This window comes from Mesoplodon mirus (genome assembly GCF_964341445.2).
Source record: "Mesoplodon mirus genome assembly, chromosome: 16".
Taxonomy (NCBI): Eukaryota; Metazoa; Chordata; class Mammalia; order Artiodactyla; family Ziphiidae; genus Mesoplodon; species Mesoplodon mirus.
Genome location: NC_138992.1, coordinates 8,921,774 through 8,942,154, shown reverse-complemented (window position 1 = coordinate 8,942,154; position 20,381 = coordinate 8,921,774). Strand labels below are relative to the sequence as shown.

General features: G+C 50.1%; 1 protein-coding gene across 2 annotated transcripts in view; it reads right to left on the bottom strand.

Moving 5' to 3' along the window:
- Positions 1 to 20,381, bottom strand: part of KCNQ3 (potassium voltage-gated channel subfamily Q member 3) — a gene marked incomplete at its 5' end in the record, with an annotated part of 282,422 nt that overhangs the window by 46,202 nt on the left and 215,839 nt on the right. For both annotated transcript variants that reach the window (XM_082601312.1, XM_082601313.1), the window contains 4 exons: positions 943 to 1,098; positions 6,415 to 6,587; positions 10,577 to 10,703; positions 12,329 to 12,419. In XM_082601312.1, coding sequence (XP_082457438.1) covers positions 943 to 1,098; positions 6,415 to 6,587; positions 10,577 to 10,703; positions 12,329 to 12,419 — 547 coding nt within the window. The remainder of the gene's footprint in view (positions 1 to 942; positions 1,099 to 6,414; positions 6,588 to 10,576; positions 10,704 to 12,328; positions 12,420 to 20,381) is intronic.

Below are 20,381 nucleotides of genomic sequence, written 5' to 3'. Positions count from 1 at the left end.
GGGAGAGATGGTGCTAAGTACCGGCGAATTTTTACGGGAGCCTTGAGACCACACCTGTTTCTAAGTTAAGGATTTCTTCCCTATAGTCAATCAGTCAACAAATATTTCAATAATTGCAAACATGTGCATGTGATATACATTCATGTGTATATTTGCCTATGTGTGATTTTGTGTATAGCCATGATTCTAAATATATGTGCTCTTGTGGGTGTATTCATATGTATTGTGTGTACATGTGTGCATGGCTAAGGTCTGTGCCCGTATCTGTCCTGGTATGAGTTGAATATTCCTGTGTGCGTTTACATGTGCAGGTTATCAGCGCACATGTACTTATGAACATGGAAGGCAGGCTTTCGGACCAGTTAAGAGTGTGGCTTCTAGAAGCCAAATGCCTGAGTTCAAATCCCAAGTCAACCACTAACTGGCTCAGAGATCGTCCTTGAATTTACTCAACTTTATGCCTCAGTTTCCCCATTTTTAAAAGGTGGCTAATAATAAGAGCTATTTCAGCTTAAAATATTTAGAAATGTAAAGCGCTTAGAGCAATGCTTTAGTACCACATGTCCTGTGGGTGTGGGGCCGTGTGTCTCTAGGTGTGTTTGAGGGTTTGGGTACACACATCTACATCTGCCACTGTGTCTGTTTGCACAGCATGGCCTGGCTGATGACAGCCTATGACAAATGAGGTAAGGTACCTGAGTGACCATAGGACCAGACTGTTGAGAGCTCTGACTTCTTATAAACACTATGGAAAAGCCCCTTCCAAGGGCCTACCCTGCCGGGGGCGTCTCCCAGGGGCAGGTTCAGAAATGGAGGAGGGCTCCTCTCTCCTGTGGCTGCAGAATGCAGTTGCCCGCCCGAGCGCATCCATGCCACGCCCTCCATCTCTCTCTGTCCCTAACAGACAATCCCCACCGGGCAGCCTTCAAGGTGGTAGCTCACCAGACCCCACCAAAGGGCATCCGCATAGGTCTCAAACTCCTCTTTCATCTCTTCTCCTTGGGCATCCACTTCCGGCACATCTTTCTCAACCAGGTAGACGAGAAATGAAGAAAGGATGAGCGTCAGGAACCCGATGTACCAGGCAGTGATGAGCTCCTGGGAGAGCAAGCAGAGACAGGGAAGGGGTCACTGAGTGGAGGCTGGGTGGAGGTTGGAAGCAGCCACACTGGAGCTGCAGTCCAGGTTGCCCAGCTCTGTGACATGGGCGAGTTACTTACTTTCTCTGATCCTCCTCTCCCATCATTGTACAATAGGATCAGTAATATGGTCATCATGTTCATCATTAACAGAACAAGTGTATAGCTCTAGGAGGAGAGGAAGGTTTCTGTGATCTCTATATCACAGCTCAAGGGCCTTCCCCTGGAGGCAAGAAGGCAGGAGAGACTGGCCACTGCCTCTGAGATGAGGCTCGGGACTCAGGAGAGCCTATCCTACACAGGACTGGGCAGGGCAAGGACAAAGCTCATTTCTACTGGGACAGCAATGGACAGCAATGGGGAGCTAGCCTGGCAGAATGGATGGAGCTGTGGACAGGGACGCAGCCCTGCCACTAACTGACTGTGTGACTCTGGGACCCCTCCTCCCCAGCCTCAGTTTCTTCTTTTTTTTTTTTTTTTTTGCGGTAGGAGGGCCTCTCACTGCTGTGGCCTCTCCCGTAGCGGAGCACAGGCTCCGGACGTGCAGGCTCAGCAGCCATGGCTCACGGGCCCAGCCGCTCCGCGGCATGTGGGATCCTCCCGGACTGGGGCATGAACCCGTGTCCCCTGCATCGGCAGGCGGACTCTCAACCACTGCGCCACCAGGGAAGCCCAGTTTCTTCATTTTTATTTTTTAATTTTTATTTTTATTTTTTTCATTTTTAAAATGAAGGGACTGGACCAGAGAGTTCCAGAAAGTGCCACAGACACTTCAAATGCAGATAGGTGTTTTTTTATGTGACGTGGTCACCTACTGATTTAGACCATATTACACATTAGCACAGATGACAGTAAAATCTATTATTTCGTGGATATTACCGCACGATAGCCTAGGACATGCACGTACACAGGAGAAAGCTGACTTAAAGGAAGACATTGAGGCATAGTAAGGATGGTGCAGAGAGATGGCAAAGATGGGCAAACCACTGAGGTTTCAAACATCCTGACCATGACAGTCCCTGAGGTGCTTTCTACGCCTTTCGTTCTTTTCCAGTTCCAAGGGTTACTGTGGTTACTGTGGTAGGTTGGGCAGAAGAAAGTCAAAGTCATGGGCGAACACAGCGTGGAGATTAGGCCCGTCATTCCTGCTGAGTCATCACAGAGAATGAAGCTGTTCATATCGATAGAGTTCATCTACTTGACCATCTGCGGCCAGCCAGCTGGCTTTAGGGGTGAATCGCGTCTCGCTGACAGGGCTGCTTTCTGCCTGCTTCTGTGCCTCTGTTCACCTTGGTCCTCTGTCCTCCCCCATGGGACCAACCAGAGAGCACTGAGTCATCTCCAGATTCACGTCACGTCCACTATGAGAGCTTTCTGGATGTTTGCTCCCCCAACTAGAGCTAGGGTTCATTTCTAGCTTTCTTTCAGTTCCTTCACTATTTTCTAAACAAACTTTAAATCTCTAACACTGTCTTATGCTCATTTGCTTAGAGGCCTGACCTTCCCCACAGCATCGTGTGCACAGTGCACTTGTGTGACTTTACAGCAGAGAGAGGTTAGCTGAGATGCTGCAGGCAATCCAGCCAGCCCTTCCCCTCCATGAGTGTCTGCCCCGCTGGGGGCTCGAGAAGGAAAAGATGAATTGGATCGTCCTTCCCCAGTGGCTGTATGAGCATGACCCTCTTGCTCTGTTAAGTGTGATTCTAGCGTGCCTAAGCTTTTCCATACCCTCTGGCCCCCAAATGCGAGTCAGAAGTTTCATCTGGTGCTTAAGCAGAGAAACAGCTGTCCATGTGCACACAGAAGCACTGGCTGCGTGGGATTAAGAGCTGGTATAAAGGTCCTCACTGAGGAGTGAAATGTGTCCCCACTCTGTGCCTTGCAGTCATCTCAAAGGCTAGTCAAGGTAATTCTGCCTGGAGGCAATTTTCGCCAGCAGTTCTGTGGCAGAACACACGCCTGAGCCCCTCTGCAGTCAGGTGCGGGCTGAGGGCCTGGGGTCCAGCCAATGTGGAGGGGTGACGGGAGCTACTTCCTGCCTTAAATCCATTCTAGAGGATGCTCTGGGCTTCCCTTCCCTTGCCTTGGTGACTCAAGGCTCATTTCCAAGACAGATGAGGACCACCCTGCCCACATGAGACACTGTGTGAGTGAGAAGACACCCGCATCTTTTGTGCTAAGTCACAGACACTCCAGGACTTATTTGTTCTGGAAGCAGAGCCCGGCCGATCCTAACTTTGGTAAGAGCGTTAACTTTAAAGTCTAACCCTGTGTAACCCTCTATGGGCCCGTCACTCTTCATCTCTGAGCCTCCAGGGGAGTCAAGCATGGAACTTGGCCCAGAGAACACGTTTTCTGAATGAATGAATGAATGAAGAAATGAATTGGTAAGTGCCTGTTCACCAGGCTCAGAGAAGGAGCTGGTCTAAGCTCCTGCAGTTAGTAAATGCTGGACTCAAATCCAGGTAAGTGCTTACCTCCTGAACACACTGCCTGCCCCGGAAGTGAAGGCCAGCCCTATAACCGCTCTGCAGCTACGGCACAGGGAAAGGCTGAAGGCTCGTCTAGTGGGACTGCTGCAGGGAAGGATGGGATACAGAGCTTGCCAAGCAGCTGTTTTGTCTGCCTGCGGTCTCCTACCACACACTTGAAGTTCTGCCTGCCTGGCATCAGTTGTCTTGAAGTTCTGCCCGCCTGGCATCAGTTGTGGGGTCTGGCAGTGGCGTGGACCATCTTTTCCCAGGAATCACATAGCAAACATCCAACTGTCACCTATTCTAATCTGAAGGAACCCAGGACAAGGACTGTAACCAGCCATTTTTAGCCCTGATTTTTCCACTGGAGCTGTGAATCAGCTCAGCTCCACGGAGACAAGTTTAGGTATTGCTGACAAGTCCTCTGATAAAAGACAAAATAGAAGGTCGGGTGACGAAAGAACTCTGAAAAGAAAGCCCTGACCCTCCCCGAGCCTGTGGCCAGAAGTGGCACAGATGGGGAATAAAACATGTATGGCAAGAAACTGCATCCTCCAGTGAGAGACTCCGGGTGTTTTAAACTTGTATTTCATTTTCTTTATATATTTACTTGTATGTTCGTGAAGGAGTGCATGTTTGAAATAATCCATGCTACCAGGAATGAGCACTTATTATTCACCAGGCACTTACATGTACCTTTGCTTATGTGAGCTGCTGGAAGGATTCACATTTTAACCACGGGGGAAGCTCGTATAAAGACAGAGCAATGTTCTTAAAGCCTTACGGCTGGAAGGCAGCAGAGCTGCAATTTGCCCTGAGCTGCTGTCTGACTCCTGAGCTCCTGTATTCTACGATGACATGCCGGCATATCTGGGTGTGCACTGAGCTGGAAGAACCCAGGAGTTAGCTGTGTGGAGGCGTTCTGGGGTTGCCAAGTGGGGATGGCATGGTGCTGTTCACACATATAAGGGAAACTCTGAGCTCCCCAATGGCAACTTGCCCCAGGATCACTGCCTTTGGTGCAGTTCCCCAGAAGCAGAGCCTGAGACAGAAACTTAGGTGCATGTGATGATTGAGGGAGGGTCTCAGGAGAGAGGGAGTGAAAGAAACCAGACAGGGCAGGAGAAAGAGCTCAGCAAGGATGGGTTCTCTGCTGGAGCCTCCTTCACCCTGATCCCACGGGGAGCTCTGGAGTGTGAACTGCACCATAGGGCTGGTCCCAACGCAAGAAATGTAATTGTGTCAGTTAGTCACTGGCTGTGTGCTTCCCCGATGTGGGGGAAGGAAGATGAGAACAATATAAGCTCCTGGGCAAGGCAGCGCTCCTGGATGTCTCCAGAGAAGGGGACAGCTGGGAATATGAGCAGCTAACTCTCATAGCAGCTGAGGGCTGAGCACATCCTCCCGGTAAAGGTAGCCTGGTCAGGGCACCAACCATGTCCATTGTACCCACCAAGCCTGGCACAAGAAGATGCTTTTGTAGTGACAAAGGTAGCTTTGGCTTTATCCCCTGAAGAACACCCATCCCAGGGGTCCTTCACTCCGATTTCTCCTGAACTGGCCTCGGGGTGCGAGGTTTTTCCTGCCACTCAGAGGTTCTTCCTTCATTTCTCCAGGGTCCAGCTGAGGCAGGGATGTTAACACAAAGTGCTACCAAAGGTTTGAGCTAACCATAGGAAAGAAACACAGGGAGCACTACAGAGACAGCTCCAGACACGCTGGATTCTGCCTGCCTGGGTTTCCACACCTGCTCAAGCACGTGGGACTCTGGGAGAGATCAGGCCAAGTCCCACTCATCCTAGCTTCGCATCTCCCTTGGAGAGGCAAGAGCCACCACGACCAGCAGCAAATCGCTGAACACAGGCTCTGAAGCCAGACGGCCTGGGTATGTGATGGTGGGCAGCTCACTTCGTCTTTCCAGATCTGCTTCTTTAGCACTGAAATGGGGTGAGAACAGTGCCTGACCCCTGGGGCGAGCTCATCTGTATCAAACACTAAGTTCTAGGCACCATGCTTCTGGCTACATAATAAAAATAGCAACTGAACCACATCAATGAACTGGGTGTATTCTAAGTGCTTTTCACCCTGAGGTGAATGCATTGTCATTTCCATTTTATAAATGGCAGGAAAGAAGACCCAGAGGGGTTACAGGAAATCTCCAAAGTCACGTCAATAGAGTCTGGATTCAAACCAGTCTGTCCATTCCAGAACCCTTCCCTCCCATCCCATGCTGGTTTGCATTAGCTCATTTCATCCTCTCAACAATCCAGAGGTACAGGCATTATCATCCCTGCTTTAGGAATGAGGAAAAACTGAGGTCAAAGAGGGTTGAGTGGGGCTTCCCTGGTGGCGCAGTGGTTGAGAGTCCGCCTGCCGATGCAGGGGACACGGGTTCGTGCCCCGGTCCGGAAGGATCCCACATGCCGCGGAGCGGCTGAGCCCGTGAGCCATGGCCGCTGAGCCTGCGCGTCCGGAGCTTGTGCTCCACATCGGGAGAGGCCACAACAGAGGCCCGCGTACCGCAAAAAAAAAAAAAAAAAAGAGTGTTGAGTGACTTGGCCAAAGTTGTTTGCATTTGCTGGGGCTGAGACCTGAGCCCAGGTCTACCTGCGTCTGCTGGCTGCAGCACACCTGTGTGTGCTTCTCCTTCCTGCTGCTGCTCCTCCCCCCATCTTTATCATCATCATCATCAGTGGACAGGACAACCACCCTCTGGGGATGCTGTCAGGGAGGAGATGCCACGGATGGGCCTAGGTGGGCAGGAAGCCAGCGCGGTCTGTCCCCTTTGCAGCGACACTTACTTTGCTGTGGGCGCAGATGGCCGAGCCCAGGAGCTTCCAGGTGCCGCCCCTCCGATCCATGCGAAGCATCCGCAGTATCTGCAGGAAGCGCAGGCTCCGCAGGGACGTGGCCAGGACATTGCCCTGGTTTCCCACAGCAACCACCGGCACAGAAGCGATCAGCACGAAGATGTCTGGAGAGAGGACAGAGGGTGGCAGGGGAGAGGGGAAAGGAGGTCAGGCCAAGGCATGGGGGCCGTCGCAGGCAGTCGGCAGCGGACGAACACGCGCTAAACACCGCTGTGTTAAATCGTGACATGGACGGCGCGTGATTCGCGTTCTCCTGTGACAGGTGAGGAAACAGGAGCTCTGAGTGTGAATGTCCTCCTAGGGCCTCGCGGCCGGATGTGGCCGACTTGGGATTGGAGGCAGGAGGCCTGCTGGACTCCAACGCTCACTCCAAATCCTAGGGAAGTGATGCTCCAAGGCCCTCCAGGGGTGGCACTCGGGGGTCCCTCTCTGGCCGAGAAGGGATCTGGGTTGCCCAGGTGGTGGAGGTGAAGCCTGAAGCTCAGATGCTGCTTTACTGTGGGTTTCCCCTGCAAACAGCCCCTGAGACAGGGACGAGGCTGTGGGTGATTTAATGAGAAATGATCTCAGGAAGCAGAAGTGAGGGGAGGGGGTGGTGGGGAAAAGGCCAGTGCAAGGGGTGTTGTCAAGGCCGCTGCTGGAGCCTCTGAGCTGTATGCAGAACACCTCCCACCATTGTCCCTCTGAAAGATGGGAGCTGGGCCATCTGTCCACCAGATGCTGTTCCCTGCTGGCTGAGGGGGTCGTAACCTCCCCACACTCGTGAGCTCCACTGCCTGTGACCTCCCTCAGCTTCAGAGAAGGCCCTGGGGTAGACTGTGGGAAAACATGGGGCCCACCCCAGAAGTGGGATGCTGCTGTCAGGAGGTGACCTAGAAACGTCTACCAGAGCTGTGACTGGAAGCAAAGGCCGAGGGGATGGGGCACTTCTGAAAGGGCCAAGCTGGCTCCTGAAGTTAAATGGCTGAGGATGGAATAAAGAGGGCCCTGGTCTCTTTCTTATTCCCTTCAATGCCCTCCCCCCAGCTCCCGGATCTGTTATCTCCCCACTGTACTGCAGGGGGCTAAGCAAGTAAAAAGGATCCCATGATCAAGTAAATCTGAAAAAAATTCAATTAAACAGGTTTTGCTACTGCAGGACTTCTCAGAGCCTTTAATATGGTAATATGCCCTGTGGCTCTCAATTTTACCAATGAAGTCCAGCCTTTCTCAAAAGATTTTGACCTGTCTGAACTGTTTTTGCTTGTTTGTTTTGTTTTTGTTTTTTGTTTTTTTTTTTGCAAGAGCATCAGGATTCCAAGGAACACATTGTAGGAATGTTTATCCACTGGGCAAAGTCCAAACTTCTGAAAATCCTCTGTGATCCGGCCCTTGGGAACCTTCTAGAAGCATGTGTGGTTGGCTGAGCCCACAGTGTCCTCTCACACCTCTACATCTTTGTTTGTGCTGCCACCCAGCTTGGATTAGGCTCCTTGATCTACACCAGGTACGTCTGCCAAAAAAGCTGGCACCCCTTCCACCATGTCAAAGTATCTCCCAGGTGTGCCTACGCTTTGGGAAAAAGTAGGGCTCAGACACCTGGATACCAATATGTCTATATCCTTGGCCAGGCTTCTCAGTCTATCTGTGCAAAGATACCCATTTATCACGTTTGTAAAAGAGAAAACAAAACCTAGGTGCAGGGTAAATGTGACTTAAGTCTATGACACTCTGACAGGACAGCAAATTCTGGCCCAGAGAGACCCATCCACACCAAAAATGGCAGGATCTGAGGCTGCTTTGAGTAAGGAGGCCATGATATGTGTGGACGTGATAACCAGCCTCTTGTCAGACACACAGAGAAAAGCAACATTTCCCACAGGGGCCACGTTACGGGAGAAGTTGAGAGGAGTAGAATAGAAAATGCAGCAACATCAGGAAAGAAGCCAGCAAGGATGGTGGATGCTGAGGCCCAGCCTCGTCTCTCCAGGAAGGCCGGCAGGGGAACGTGATCTGGAGCTCCGGTACAATCCTGGAATAGTGGAGACAGTTCCATGGGGAACGGCCCTGTTCTGGAGGGGCCCGGGCTCCATATGCTACGACATCCTCTAACTTGGCAGGAACCTCTGAATTTGGGCACCGTCGATCACAAAGTCATCTCCCTCACCCCCTGCCAACACACACACACACACACACACACACACACACTGGACAGGTCACCCCAAAAAGAAGTCAGCTTAAGACTTGAAAGAAAGACAGGAAAGAGGAAGGGGAAGGAGAGTTGGGGGCTGCCATGGACTGAATGTTTGGGTTCTTTCAAATTCATATGTTGAGTCCTAACCTCCTGTGTAAATGGCATTGGGAGGTGGGGCCTTTGGGAGGTGATTAGTTCATGAGGGTGGATCCCCCACGCATGGCATTAGTACCCTTATGAAAGAGACCCCAGCGTGCTCCCTCGCCCCTTCCATCATGTGAGGACACAGCAAGAAGACAGCTCTCTAGGAACTAGGAAGTGGACTCTCACCAGAACCCGGCCATGCTGGCACCCCAATCTCAGATGTCCAGCCTCCAGAACTGTGAGAAATAAATTTCTGTTGTTTATAAGCTACCCTGTCTGTGGTATACTGTGGTATACAGCAGCTGTAAAGGACTAAGACACGGTAGATAGACATGGAAAGAGGACAAAGGAAGAGAGAAAAAAAATGTGAAAAAAATCAATAACTACAAAGTGCTCCAAAATTGCACGTGTGCACGCATGCGTACACACACCCACCCTCCTTGCATTCAAAATTCTAAGCAATAAACAAAATCCTCAGATTTCCAACCTCAGCAGCAAATGGGAAGAAGGAAGAGAGGCTTCAGCCGACAGTGAGGGTGGTACCTGTCCTTTGTGTGAGGCAACCTGCAAACGCGGCAACACAGCCCCAGGAGGCACAGAGAGAACTTGGCACCTAGGACAGAGGAGGGGTCCAGCTCTTCCTCCATGGCTGGGTCATTCGTACCCACAGGGCTGTGTCCAGTCCCGGCAGGTCACTTTTTAAAAGGGGAGTGAGGAATAAGCAGCAGCTCAGAGGAGAGGTTCTATGATGCCAAGAAGATGGGTTATAAGATGGAGTTGAAGCCGCTAAGCACATTCCTCCCAATGAAAGGAGACTGCTGGAGTGGAGAGGAGGAATAGGATGGCTGAACTCGAATATGTGAAGAGAGTCAGAGGAGTTAAGGTGGAATGAATACCCTCGAGAGATGGTGAGTGCCCCGTGACTGGAGGTATGCCAGTAGAGTCTGGGGGACCACTTAAAGGCTGCTGCAAAGGGGGCTGGAGCATCAGACAGGAGGGCATCTTCAACCAAACGCTCTTGAAGGTCCCTTCCAGCCCTGACATTCTATGATCCTCTGACTTTAACCATCCCTAGGAAGTCGAAGCTCCAAGACTCCTAACCATCACTGCAGGTAGATTTCGTCCTGTCACTGTATGATTTTAGTAGGATTTCAGATGGGAACATGGTGGGGTGCACCAATAGGTGTGTGGGAGAGTTTCCACCTTCTTTGCTATCAAAATGCCTACACCTGGATGGAGGGGTCTCCATGACACCTCCCCAAAGCAAGGTGGGTCAGGACACAGCATTATGGTGGCGAGGGGGTCACAGGTGCTAGATTCTTCCCGACTGGGTGTTAGGATGGAAGAATTACCTCTGCGGCCCTACAGAGGTCATTCTCAGCCAGCAATGGTGTCACGCCTCCCATCCCCACCATGGCCAGTCTGGAACAGCACGGGCAATTTTGGCTGTCACAGTGACTGGGGTGCTACTAGTCCAGGGACTGGGGCTGCTTCACATCCTGCAATGAGCTGTGGCTCCTTCACGATCCAAATGCCAAGAGTGTCCCCCACCAGACTTAAGAATTCCTGCCCTGCGGACTCATCATAAAGAGAAGCCACGGGGGGCAGGAATTCCACCTGCTGGAGGATTGATTGAAGGGAGGGTCAGAGGCGGGGCGGGCCCCCAAGATGCTGCATGGTTTCCCAGAAGAACAGCGGCTGCTTAAAATTGCCTCAGAGAAATAATGCACCAAAAGAAGGGGATGAGGCACCCCCGGGCTCGGGGTCAGGGCTTACCCAACATGCACAAGGGCTTCCTGGCAAACTTCAGTCGTCCCCGCCAGCCTTTGTATCGGCAGCAACACCCAGCAGCCCAGATCCTCAAAGCAAACTCGGCTCCGAAGATGAAAATAGCAAATGTTTCCTGCGTTGAAGAACATGTGGAGAGACACATTAACCGGGACCCAGTGGTCCAGAACTAGCGATTTCTGTCCGGAAGTTCTGAAGAGCTGGATTTCTGTTGTTGCTGGTTCGGTGGTAGAGGGGGTAGGACAGGCTGATCACCTCCATTCAGTTTGGGGCAGTTCCTGTCTTCACTCTGATGTGCTAACTGTCTCTAACATTAAGCCATTTTTCTGTTTTTGTTCTAATGGATCATTTAAAAAAATCCCTTTAATGTACTAAAAGCCCCCAAGAAGTTCAGTTGGGTTGGAAGGAGAGGAGTCAATGATATTGCCCAGCCGGTGTCTGGTCCCTGGTATTGCTAATCATGGCCAATGGTTACTGAGCACAGCTCCTGGGCCAGGCACCACTGGAAGTATTTTATAATATGACCCTCATCTTGTATTTTGAAAAACCAAGGCCAGGCAAGTGGCTGAACAAATGTCTCAAGGCCAAAAGTGACAAAGAAGGAATCCCAGGCAGGTGATCAGGCTCTGAGCCCGTCAGGACCATGCTATGGTGTCTCCCGGGACAGCGGGTTTGCATCTTTCCTCCTGAGCCTCCTTTGTGGATCAGATGGAGACACCTTTGCCTCCACTGCTTGGTGACCTCCCTGGGGCCCTTAGGGAGTTGCAGCAATCCTCGAAACTTAATTCCTGGAACTGGATGGCTTCCCAGGAGTCATCTGCTCAGGTCTTAGGTTCAGACCTGTCCTGTAGACTGTCAACACCTGCCCTTGGAAGGAACCTGCTGATTCCGGCACCACGGACATGTGGTTAGCTCAGTGGGAGGCAAAGGTTCTGCTATTTCGTAAACCCTGATTGGGGGCTGGCATCCCTTCCCTGTGCAGAGGGTGGGGCCTCACCCTAGAGAGGCGGGCTGATCCTAATCCAGGAAGGCATGGTCATTCAAAAGGTCAGCTGGCCTGTGCTGTCCAGGGCTGCAGAAGGATCCAGCTCTTCCTGGGAGCCTCCTCCTGGCCGGGTGTGGAGGCTGCACCCAGCCTATCAGCGTGTGCCCCTCACCGTACATTGCTACATATTTTAGGTGAGGATGGGAGGAGACTGAGTCGGGGTGTTAGGTAACTTGCCCGAGAATTCTAACTGCACGCTCTCTCTGTTACACCACGGGATATAGACTGGAGAGTAAAAACAGGCAGAGGCCCAGAAGGGAGGTCCTGGAGTGCTCATGCAGAAGTGGGATTTGTTGCTTGGCCTTGAAGGAAGAGATCCTCAGGGTTTAGGGAGGAAAAGGAGAGGAAGGGCTGGGACCGAAACAGGCCTTTGTGTTACTGCCAGAGAGTTGGGAAGCTGTATTTTATCATTTAACCAGTGAATATCGGTGTTTGCTTTGACCCTGTTTATGTCCCCTTATCTCTAATCTGGAATAACACAGGCCAGCCATTCCCTGCTCCACCTGTGCCCCCAGCAGACCTCATCAACTGATCCACCAGTGCTTTCTCCTGGGCCTGGACTTGGCCAGAGACTCCAGGAAACCAAAACCGGTTGGGCAGAATTACACCCAAGGGCCTCCGTGTCTTCATCGTTGGCGGTCCCACCAGAGCATCCACCCCCGCAGCACAGCAGCACGGTGCACACGCCATCTCACCAGCAGCAGAAGCCAGTCTCCGGAAACAGTCTCGTACTCCCTGAAGGTGGTCAGGACGGCCAGAATCAAGCACCCAAGGACAATCAGGAACCTAGAGGGGAAGGAAGAAGGAAACTAAGGAAGCGTCTAGTCTTGGATTGTGCCGAGGCAAGACTGGGAAGGTGTCAGACAGGATGAAGCTACAGCATCCGTTAGACATAGGTGTGTGCTTTATCTGTTACCCCGTTTAACCTCAAAACACACCTGAAAGGCAGGTAGGAATGACTGCTCCAGTTAAAGAAAACAGGGCTGGGAGAAGTGAAGCAATGTGCATAACTTTTACTTTACCAGCTAGTTAGTGGAAACAGTGAGAATTTGAATTAGATCATCGGGTCCCAGCCCTGGAGGGCTGCAGATGCCTTGAAAACCCAAAGTTACCGCAAGCTTTGGTAAATCAACAGGAATATGAATATGTTAATAATGTGTCCTGCACATATAGGTCTATGTTTTTCAAATATATGAAAACATTCTTAGAATAAAGACAAATTCATCCAACGATTGATAAATTCGGTGATGGCATCTGTCACCATATCTTCATATTATTATTAATTTTTTACAGTCAATAGTTACTAAAGGAAACAACCTCTTTCAATTGGGGGCCTTCAGAATCGTTTTTGAAATTACCAAGTGTGCTTCATGCTAGAAAGAACAGAAGCCACCGTGATGCACAATGCTGCTCATTGAAAAGTCACTGAGAACTCATTTGGTACATGCCCCTGCCTCAGGCAGAAGCTAACTGCAAACAATCCTTTAAGATTATTATATTTATAAACTCCGTGTGTGTGAGGGGGGTGATGGTGGTGGTGGAGGGACAGTGTGTGTGTGTGTGTGTGTGTGCACGCTTCACCGTTTCAGCAAAGAAAAAGGGTTCTTCCTCGCTCTTGGTGGAGAGTCTTTGGTTCAGTGGTCAGCACCAGGTTCCCTGCATGTGTAAGAGGGAAATTACGAGAGAGGGTCCATGCAGCAGGCTTGGTCACATACTCCAAGCTCTCCTGCTCTATGTAATCTGGCTCTGTGCCCTGCTAGGTTCCAATCCATGCTTTTTTGGTTTGTGTAAGTGGGTACCCACTTGTACATTCATCCATCCATCCATCCATCCAATATTTACATGGCAGGCACTGGGGGACACAGAGCTGAAATTCAATGATGAATAAGCTGGATCCGTCCTCCTGAGCCCAGAGTTCAGACAAACAGGAAGCGATCTCATGGTGTGATGGTAAGGACCATGATGTAGGGAGGTTTGGAAATGTCTGCTCCTGGTCCTGGATTGGACCAGAGTCCTGGCTCTGGCCCTTGGTGATCCTCTCTGATCACATTTTCTGATCAACAGTGCTGCTGATCTGCAGACCTGAATCCACGTTTCCAACCCTGCCTATGAACCCAAACAAGATTTTCAACTCCCTTCTGTGTTTGGCCATTTTATTTAAATTCATGACTCCTGATCCATAGCTGGAATCTGCCTACTCTTCATCCCAAATCTTCTCAGGTGATGATGACGATGAGGATGATGACATTGACAACTGTAACAATGCCAACACCCCCCACCACTCTTTAGGGAGCAGTTACTACATCTATCAGCTCATTTATCCTCACAACCGCCTCCCAAGGTAGATATGATCATTCCCATTTTAGCAATGAAGAAATTCATCAGAAGGAATCATTACCATCAGGACAACTGTGTTGTCAGTAAAAAGACCATACAGTTTGGAGTCCAAAGATACGGACTAGAAACAGGCTCTGGTATGTGATCTTGAGAAGCTCACGGATTCTGGGAACCCCAGTGATCACATCCATAGAACGAGAATAACGAACCTGCCTAGAGAGCACAGTTATTGCGAGGACCACAGGAGATAATGGATGGAGAGTCATTCGCTCCACTGTTTAAGGTCAAGCAAATGATGCCTGGTGCTCGCCCAGACACACACGCATCACTGGCTGGACAGGCTCTGGGAAACGTGCTCTTAGACGATTCTACAAATCCATACTCTTGTTCTCTCAAGACTTGACTTTATTCATTCAAAGGCTCTGGAGATAAGATCTAGATTAGAATCCTCTTCCTCCTCTCATGCTGTGTCATCTTAGGCAAGTTACACAACCTCTATGCATCCTGATTTTCTCATATGTAAAATGAATCCAAGAAAAGTGCTAGTGTTCTCAATTTTTCAATGATATAATCCATGTCATGGGCTTAGAAGAATGCCTGGCAGATACTTAGCCTTCATTAAATGTTAGCTATTATTTTGTTGTGATTTAATGTCAATGCCTCTTCTGTCCTAGGCAGAGAGGTGGCTTTAAGGGTACAAACATGAATAAAACCTAGCCGTCATTTCTCCTAGTCCAGTGGGGGAAACAGAGCACAAATAATCACACGAGAGTGTGGTTGAGGTTATGATCTGAGTGTCCACCACATGCTTTGGGAATACAACACTGGAAGCATCCCAGAGGCTGTGGCCAAAGGGTTGGAAAGATATCTGAGGCTTAGCTAGGGTTGACCATATGTTTCAGTTTATCCAGGTCATTGCCCATTATATGTGTTGACCTGGAGTATGGACCCTTAGGCATTGTGGACACAAAACCCCATTCAATCTTCTCCTTTAGCAAGGGGTGTGAGCCTTCTATGATCTGGCTTTGCCCTCCTCACAGCCTCATCTCTTCTTGCTCTCCCACCCCAGGCAGGCCCTACTGATTCACAGCACTTCCTCAGATTCTCTTACCCTACTGGTGTCTGTCTAGACTCTCCCCTTCCCTGCCCACTCCCCACACAGGCCCTTTCGTCTTCCTGCTGATACCTTGACGGTGCCGGTCATGGCTTTGCCTCCAGAGCCTCCCAGCTGCTGCCTGTAGGTTTTCCTCATGTGATCCCTCCCTCAGGATCACAGAGCACCCTAAAGCATTTCTATTCCAGTACTGATCCTAACCCATTATCATTTTGTAATCATTTGCGTGCATTGGGTCATAAATAAAGCACACTATCTTAACACCCAACTTGAGAATTCATCCTAGGGCAGGAACTGCCTTTGCCTAGTGAAACATTTTACTGATCCAGTTGAGGTGGAAGTTGCAACCTTAAAGGCACAAGACTGCTGAACCTCTCAGTAAGAAAAAGTAGCCAGAAATTGGAGACGGGGGTCGGTCTTGAGGGCCGGGAATGACAAAGAGGAGAGGATATGGCCACATGCTGAAGGGGTGTTAGGAACAAGACTGGCTAAAATGACAAGTTCATGGTCCTGCAAAGCCAATCATCAGCCATGGCCTTATGGAGTGGTTTTTTCTTTACTGGGCACTGAACATGGAGCTAGAGCCTGTGGCCTGGGTAGGGATATGTGTGGTGAGAAGGGGAAGCTGGATGTCCCACAGCAAAACTAATTCAGGAGGAACAAGAGTCCTTAGCCAGATTCTGGGACTTGACCCACACTCCTGTACTTGAAATGTATGTGAATCTTGGGAAGAGTCTACGAGGTGTGTTCATGGTGATCATGCCATAATGTGACCCCAAACGAGCCATGCCCTCGTATAATCCTCATACTTGAGCGCAGGCTGAACTTTCGACTTGGTTCTAACAAGAGACTATGGTGGAGGTGATGGGATGTCATTCCCTTGATTAGGTTTCATTATGTGGCAAAGGCAATGGGATAGATTCGTCTGTGATTATGTTACTTTAGATAAGAGATAAGACTCCATCTTAGCTGAACGGAGCAAGAATCACCTGCTGGTCTTGAAGTGAGCTGCCATGTTGGGAAGGGTCTGTGAGGGTCACAAGGCCAGAAACTGTGGTGGCTTCTAGGACCTGAAAGCAGCCCTGCATGAAACCTGACAACCAGCATGAAAGTGGGACTTCAGTCCTACAACCACAAGGACCAACAGTCAGGTGAGCTTGGAGGACTCCCAAGCTCCAGAAAGGAGTACAGCCCAGCCCACCCCTTGACTGCTGCTTTGTGAGACCCCAAGAGGAGGACCCAGTTAAGACATGCCCAGGCTCCTAACCCATGGAAACTGTGAGACAATTCACATGTGTTGCTATAAGCCACTAAGTTAGTGGCAATTTGTTACGCAGCAACAGAAAGCTAAGAGTGTGGATGGGAATCTGTACCAAGTGCATCCAGTTTTTACAGAGCCCCACCTCACGCCCCATTCTTCAGATGATGTCTGGGCTGCACTTGTGTGTTTGGTCTATGAGGCTCCACCCCTTAAGGGTGGACTATCATGTTCCTCTCTGTATCCCAGTGACTATCCCAAAGCCTGGCACTTAGGAAGAACCCATATGTGTTTAGAGAACGGATAAAAACAATTTCAGAGATGAGCAGTTGCCCTGTGGTTGCAATAGAAGGCAAGGGATATAGGATGGGCCTGGAGGGACAAGTCAGAGTAGGGTATGAACAGTTTTGTTGGCCAAGTGAGAGTTTGGACTTTATTCTGCAGAAGATCTGTATCTACTACATCTGTAGGTATAGCCATATCCATATCTGTATCATCTTTATCTATTTCTATATCCACATCCATATCATCTTTATCTGTATCTATATCACCATCAAGATCCACATCCATGTCATCTATATCTGTATCTATATCATCAAGATCCACATCTATATCTGCTAGATCTATAGCTGTATCATCGATATCCACACCCATATCATCTTTATTTGTATCTATATCATCATCAATATCCACATCCGTATCATCTTTATCTGTATCTATAGCATCATCAAGATCCACATCCATGTCACCTATATCTGTATCTATATCATCGATATCCACATCCATGTCATCTATATCTGTATCTATATTATTGATATCCACATCCGTATCATCTTTATCTGTATCTATAGCATCATCAAGATCCACATCCATGTCATCTATATCTGTATCTATATCACTGATATCCACATCCGTATCATCTTTATCTGTATCTATAGCATCATCAAGATCCACATCCATGTCATCTATATCTGTATCTATATCATCGATATCCACATCCATGTCATCTCTACCTATATCTATATCATCATCAGTATCCACACCTGTATCACCTATGTCTAGAAAGACTGCTCTCTGACAGGACAGCAGTCAGGAAGCTGTTGTCATGAACTGACCTGCAGAGATGACAGGGGTTCCATGAGACAGAATCCTTCCGAAGTTTCAGCGGGACTTGCGACCACTGGGATGTGTAGGCTGGGCAGGAGGAGCATCTGGAGGCTCACAGGGGTTGGTGGGTGACAGGGTGGACCATGCGGTGTTCACAGACTTCAAGAGTATGTGCCCCGGGGCCAGGACGACAGCAAAGATAAGCTCCAGTGCGCACCTACCGTTTGAGGTCCAAGGGGAAATATTCAGCAGGCTGGCCGAAATTCGAGGCTAAAGCTTAGGCGAGAGGTTGGGGCTAGAGACCTAAGTCCCTTTCAGCTCCAATTGTGATTTTAGAGCCAGGTGAGGGGATAACTCATCCTTAACCTGTCACCAAAACGCAGTTTCACTGCGGTTCCCATCTTCAGGGGGCACGCAGAACCGGGCTTCAGCCAGGAGAGGGCAGCAAACACCTGGCGGAACGTGGCACCTCCTGGCATCTCCAGGAATTAAAAGCACCGGCAACCTGGGGAATTTACTTGCTGGGATTTGAAAACAATTATTAATTTATAAAGCGAAAAGCAGCAGGGAAGCCCTCTTTCACCCGAGAAGGGGAAACACCCTTTGGTCTCTTGCATAGTTCAGTTTATTCTTAAGATATGAACTTAATCTCAGACAGGAGGACCAAATTATCAGTCTCACAGCTGGAAGCCAGATAGGTGTGGCTAGCCAGGGTCTTCCCTTCTCATCTTGTTTTGTCTCTCTCTCCCCATGTCTCATCAATTATTCTGTTACTTCCTCTGTCACTGTGGCTTCCTTCTCTGTAGCCCTGGCTGTCTCCTTCACCCCACTCTTCTCTCACTGCCCTCCCTCCCCTGATTTCTTTTCCTCTCCCCTCTCCTCCTCACCTAGCACTTCCCCCGACCCCCTTCCTAGTACTTGCTGAAGTCTTAGGGAGAGTCAACAGCTGTCCTTCTGTCTGCAGGGTCCTGGCTGTCTTTGCCAATGAGGCCAGTTAAGGGCAAGGGTCTTGACATACCCTTAAGCCAGACACCATCTCCTACCCACCTCTTCTCACCCGAGCTGGGCGTCCCCTGACAGGAACAAAGCCGGACCTGCTGGAAATCAGGACAAGGCTTCACAGCCAAATATCCTCTCCCAGGCTTCATTCAAAGTAAGCCCAAGAGGATGAAAACTCCAGCATTTACTTGGTTGTTTTCTTAGCACATCATTTTCTCTTTTACCCCAGACAGCAGCAACGCCAGCCAGGGGCATTGTCACCGTTATATCTGTGCCCCCATTTTACAGATGAGGAATACAGCTTCCAGGCTCAGGCAGCGGGGTCACCAAAGGAAGGAAGGGAGCAGTGCTGCTGGGACCGGACCCTGTGCTGAGAGCGGTCACAGAGACTTGGGTGAGACTCTGCAGGGAACGGGGCCAGGTTAGAGCCAGCCAGAGAGTGGGAGGGCTGAGGCTCACAGTTCAGCTTCCCCTCTCCTCTGGACTCCAGTTTGGGGGAGAAAAGCTCAATTCCATTTCCAGGTAGTTCCCTGAGACTGCGGCTGGTTCCTGGGTCCTGGTAGGCATCTTTCGAGTACCTGCAGCTCACCAAAGGTCCTAGACTGAGGGAGGAAGGTGGCGGCTGACCACTGGACTCTCCTCCTTACACCCCCCCATCCGTGTGCCATTAAACGGGCATGTGTAGAATCATGCTCCCTAGCCAGGCGCAGCAGAACTGACCCCTCTGACAGGGCAGGTGTGCTGAGGTCACAGCTAGCCCATATGTCCTGATCTTCAGCTACCACCCTGACCCTTGCTCGCCAGCAGAAGCTACAAGCCTTCAGACCACATCAGGATCCTACCGATCCCCCATGGAAATTCCCCAGAGGTAAAGCACCCACTGTGTGTCAGGGGCTTTCTTATTCCCTCTGAGTCAGCCCCAAGACCTCTTAGAATCTCAGTGCCCAGCCCAAGCGATTCTGAAGAAGCTACACACACCTGAGTTCTACTTCTAGCTCTGTTGTGTACTCATTGTAGGCACTTGGAGAAGCTTTTTCCTCTTCCCAGGCCTCAGTGTATACATCTGTGAAATGAGTGGGTTACAAGATCCAAAAGGCCTGTAAAGGAAGTTGTTGTGGGTTCAGGCCTCCAGCCCGCCCCGGCAGGAGGGCCTGGAGGAGCTTTCAGAGAAGCACAGACTTGGGTTCAGGAGTTCAGATCTCAACTCTGTCACTTACCACCTACGAGACTGTTTCCTCATCTGTAAGTGGGAATGACCACAGTTCCTAATTCAGGGCTGTTGTGCATGAGAAGCACACAAGGCCATGCTCGTAGGCTATGTGACACCATGCCTGGCACAGCACAGAGGCCAACTCGTGTTAGCTACTGCAGGAGTGAATTTGATCTTGGATGGGTCGGGCCTATGGCTGAGTGCCATGTGGCTAATGGAACTTTTTGCCATCTCTTCAGACCTGAGATTGTTCTTTAGAATAGGGAAATCAACTAGAACTTGGAAGAAGCCCTGGCAAGAAGATGTCTGAGTGCCACCGTCTATACCAAGTCTGAGTCATCACTTGTCTATTTCTGCAGGGATCCTGGTTGTCAGTATTCTCAGATCCATCCAGCCCTCCTAAAGGAGGTCACATTTATTTTTGGGAGGTAGGAGGGTTGGAGTCTTCTGCCTGGGGACAGGGTTATCAGCCTTCTCCAGACCAAGCGGTTCTGTTCCATGCCTCTGACCCCCTCCACACTCATATCATCAGCTGAAATATACAACAGTCCCGTTAACAGTGCCACCAGCATGCCCTCTCCAGTACCCTGGTTTTCATGTTACACTTCCTGATAAAGGTGATGCTATCCTAGGGCTGGCTGGTCACATTCTTTTCCCCCTATAGGCTAGAGACAGGAGTCATCAGCTCTGTACTTCCAGCTCCAGCAGGACTCCTTGGCCATG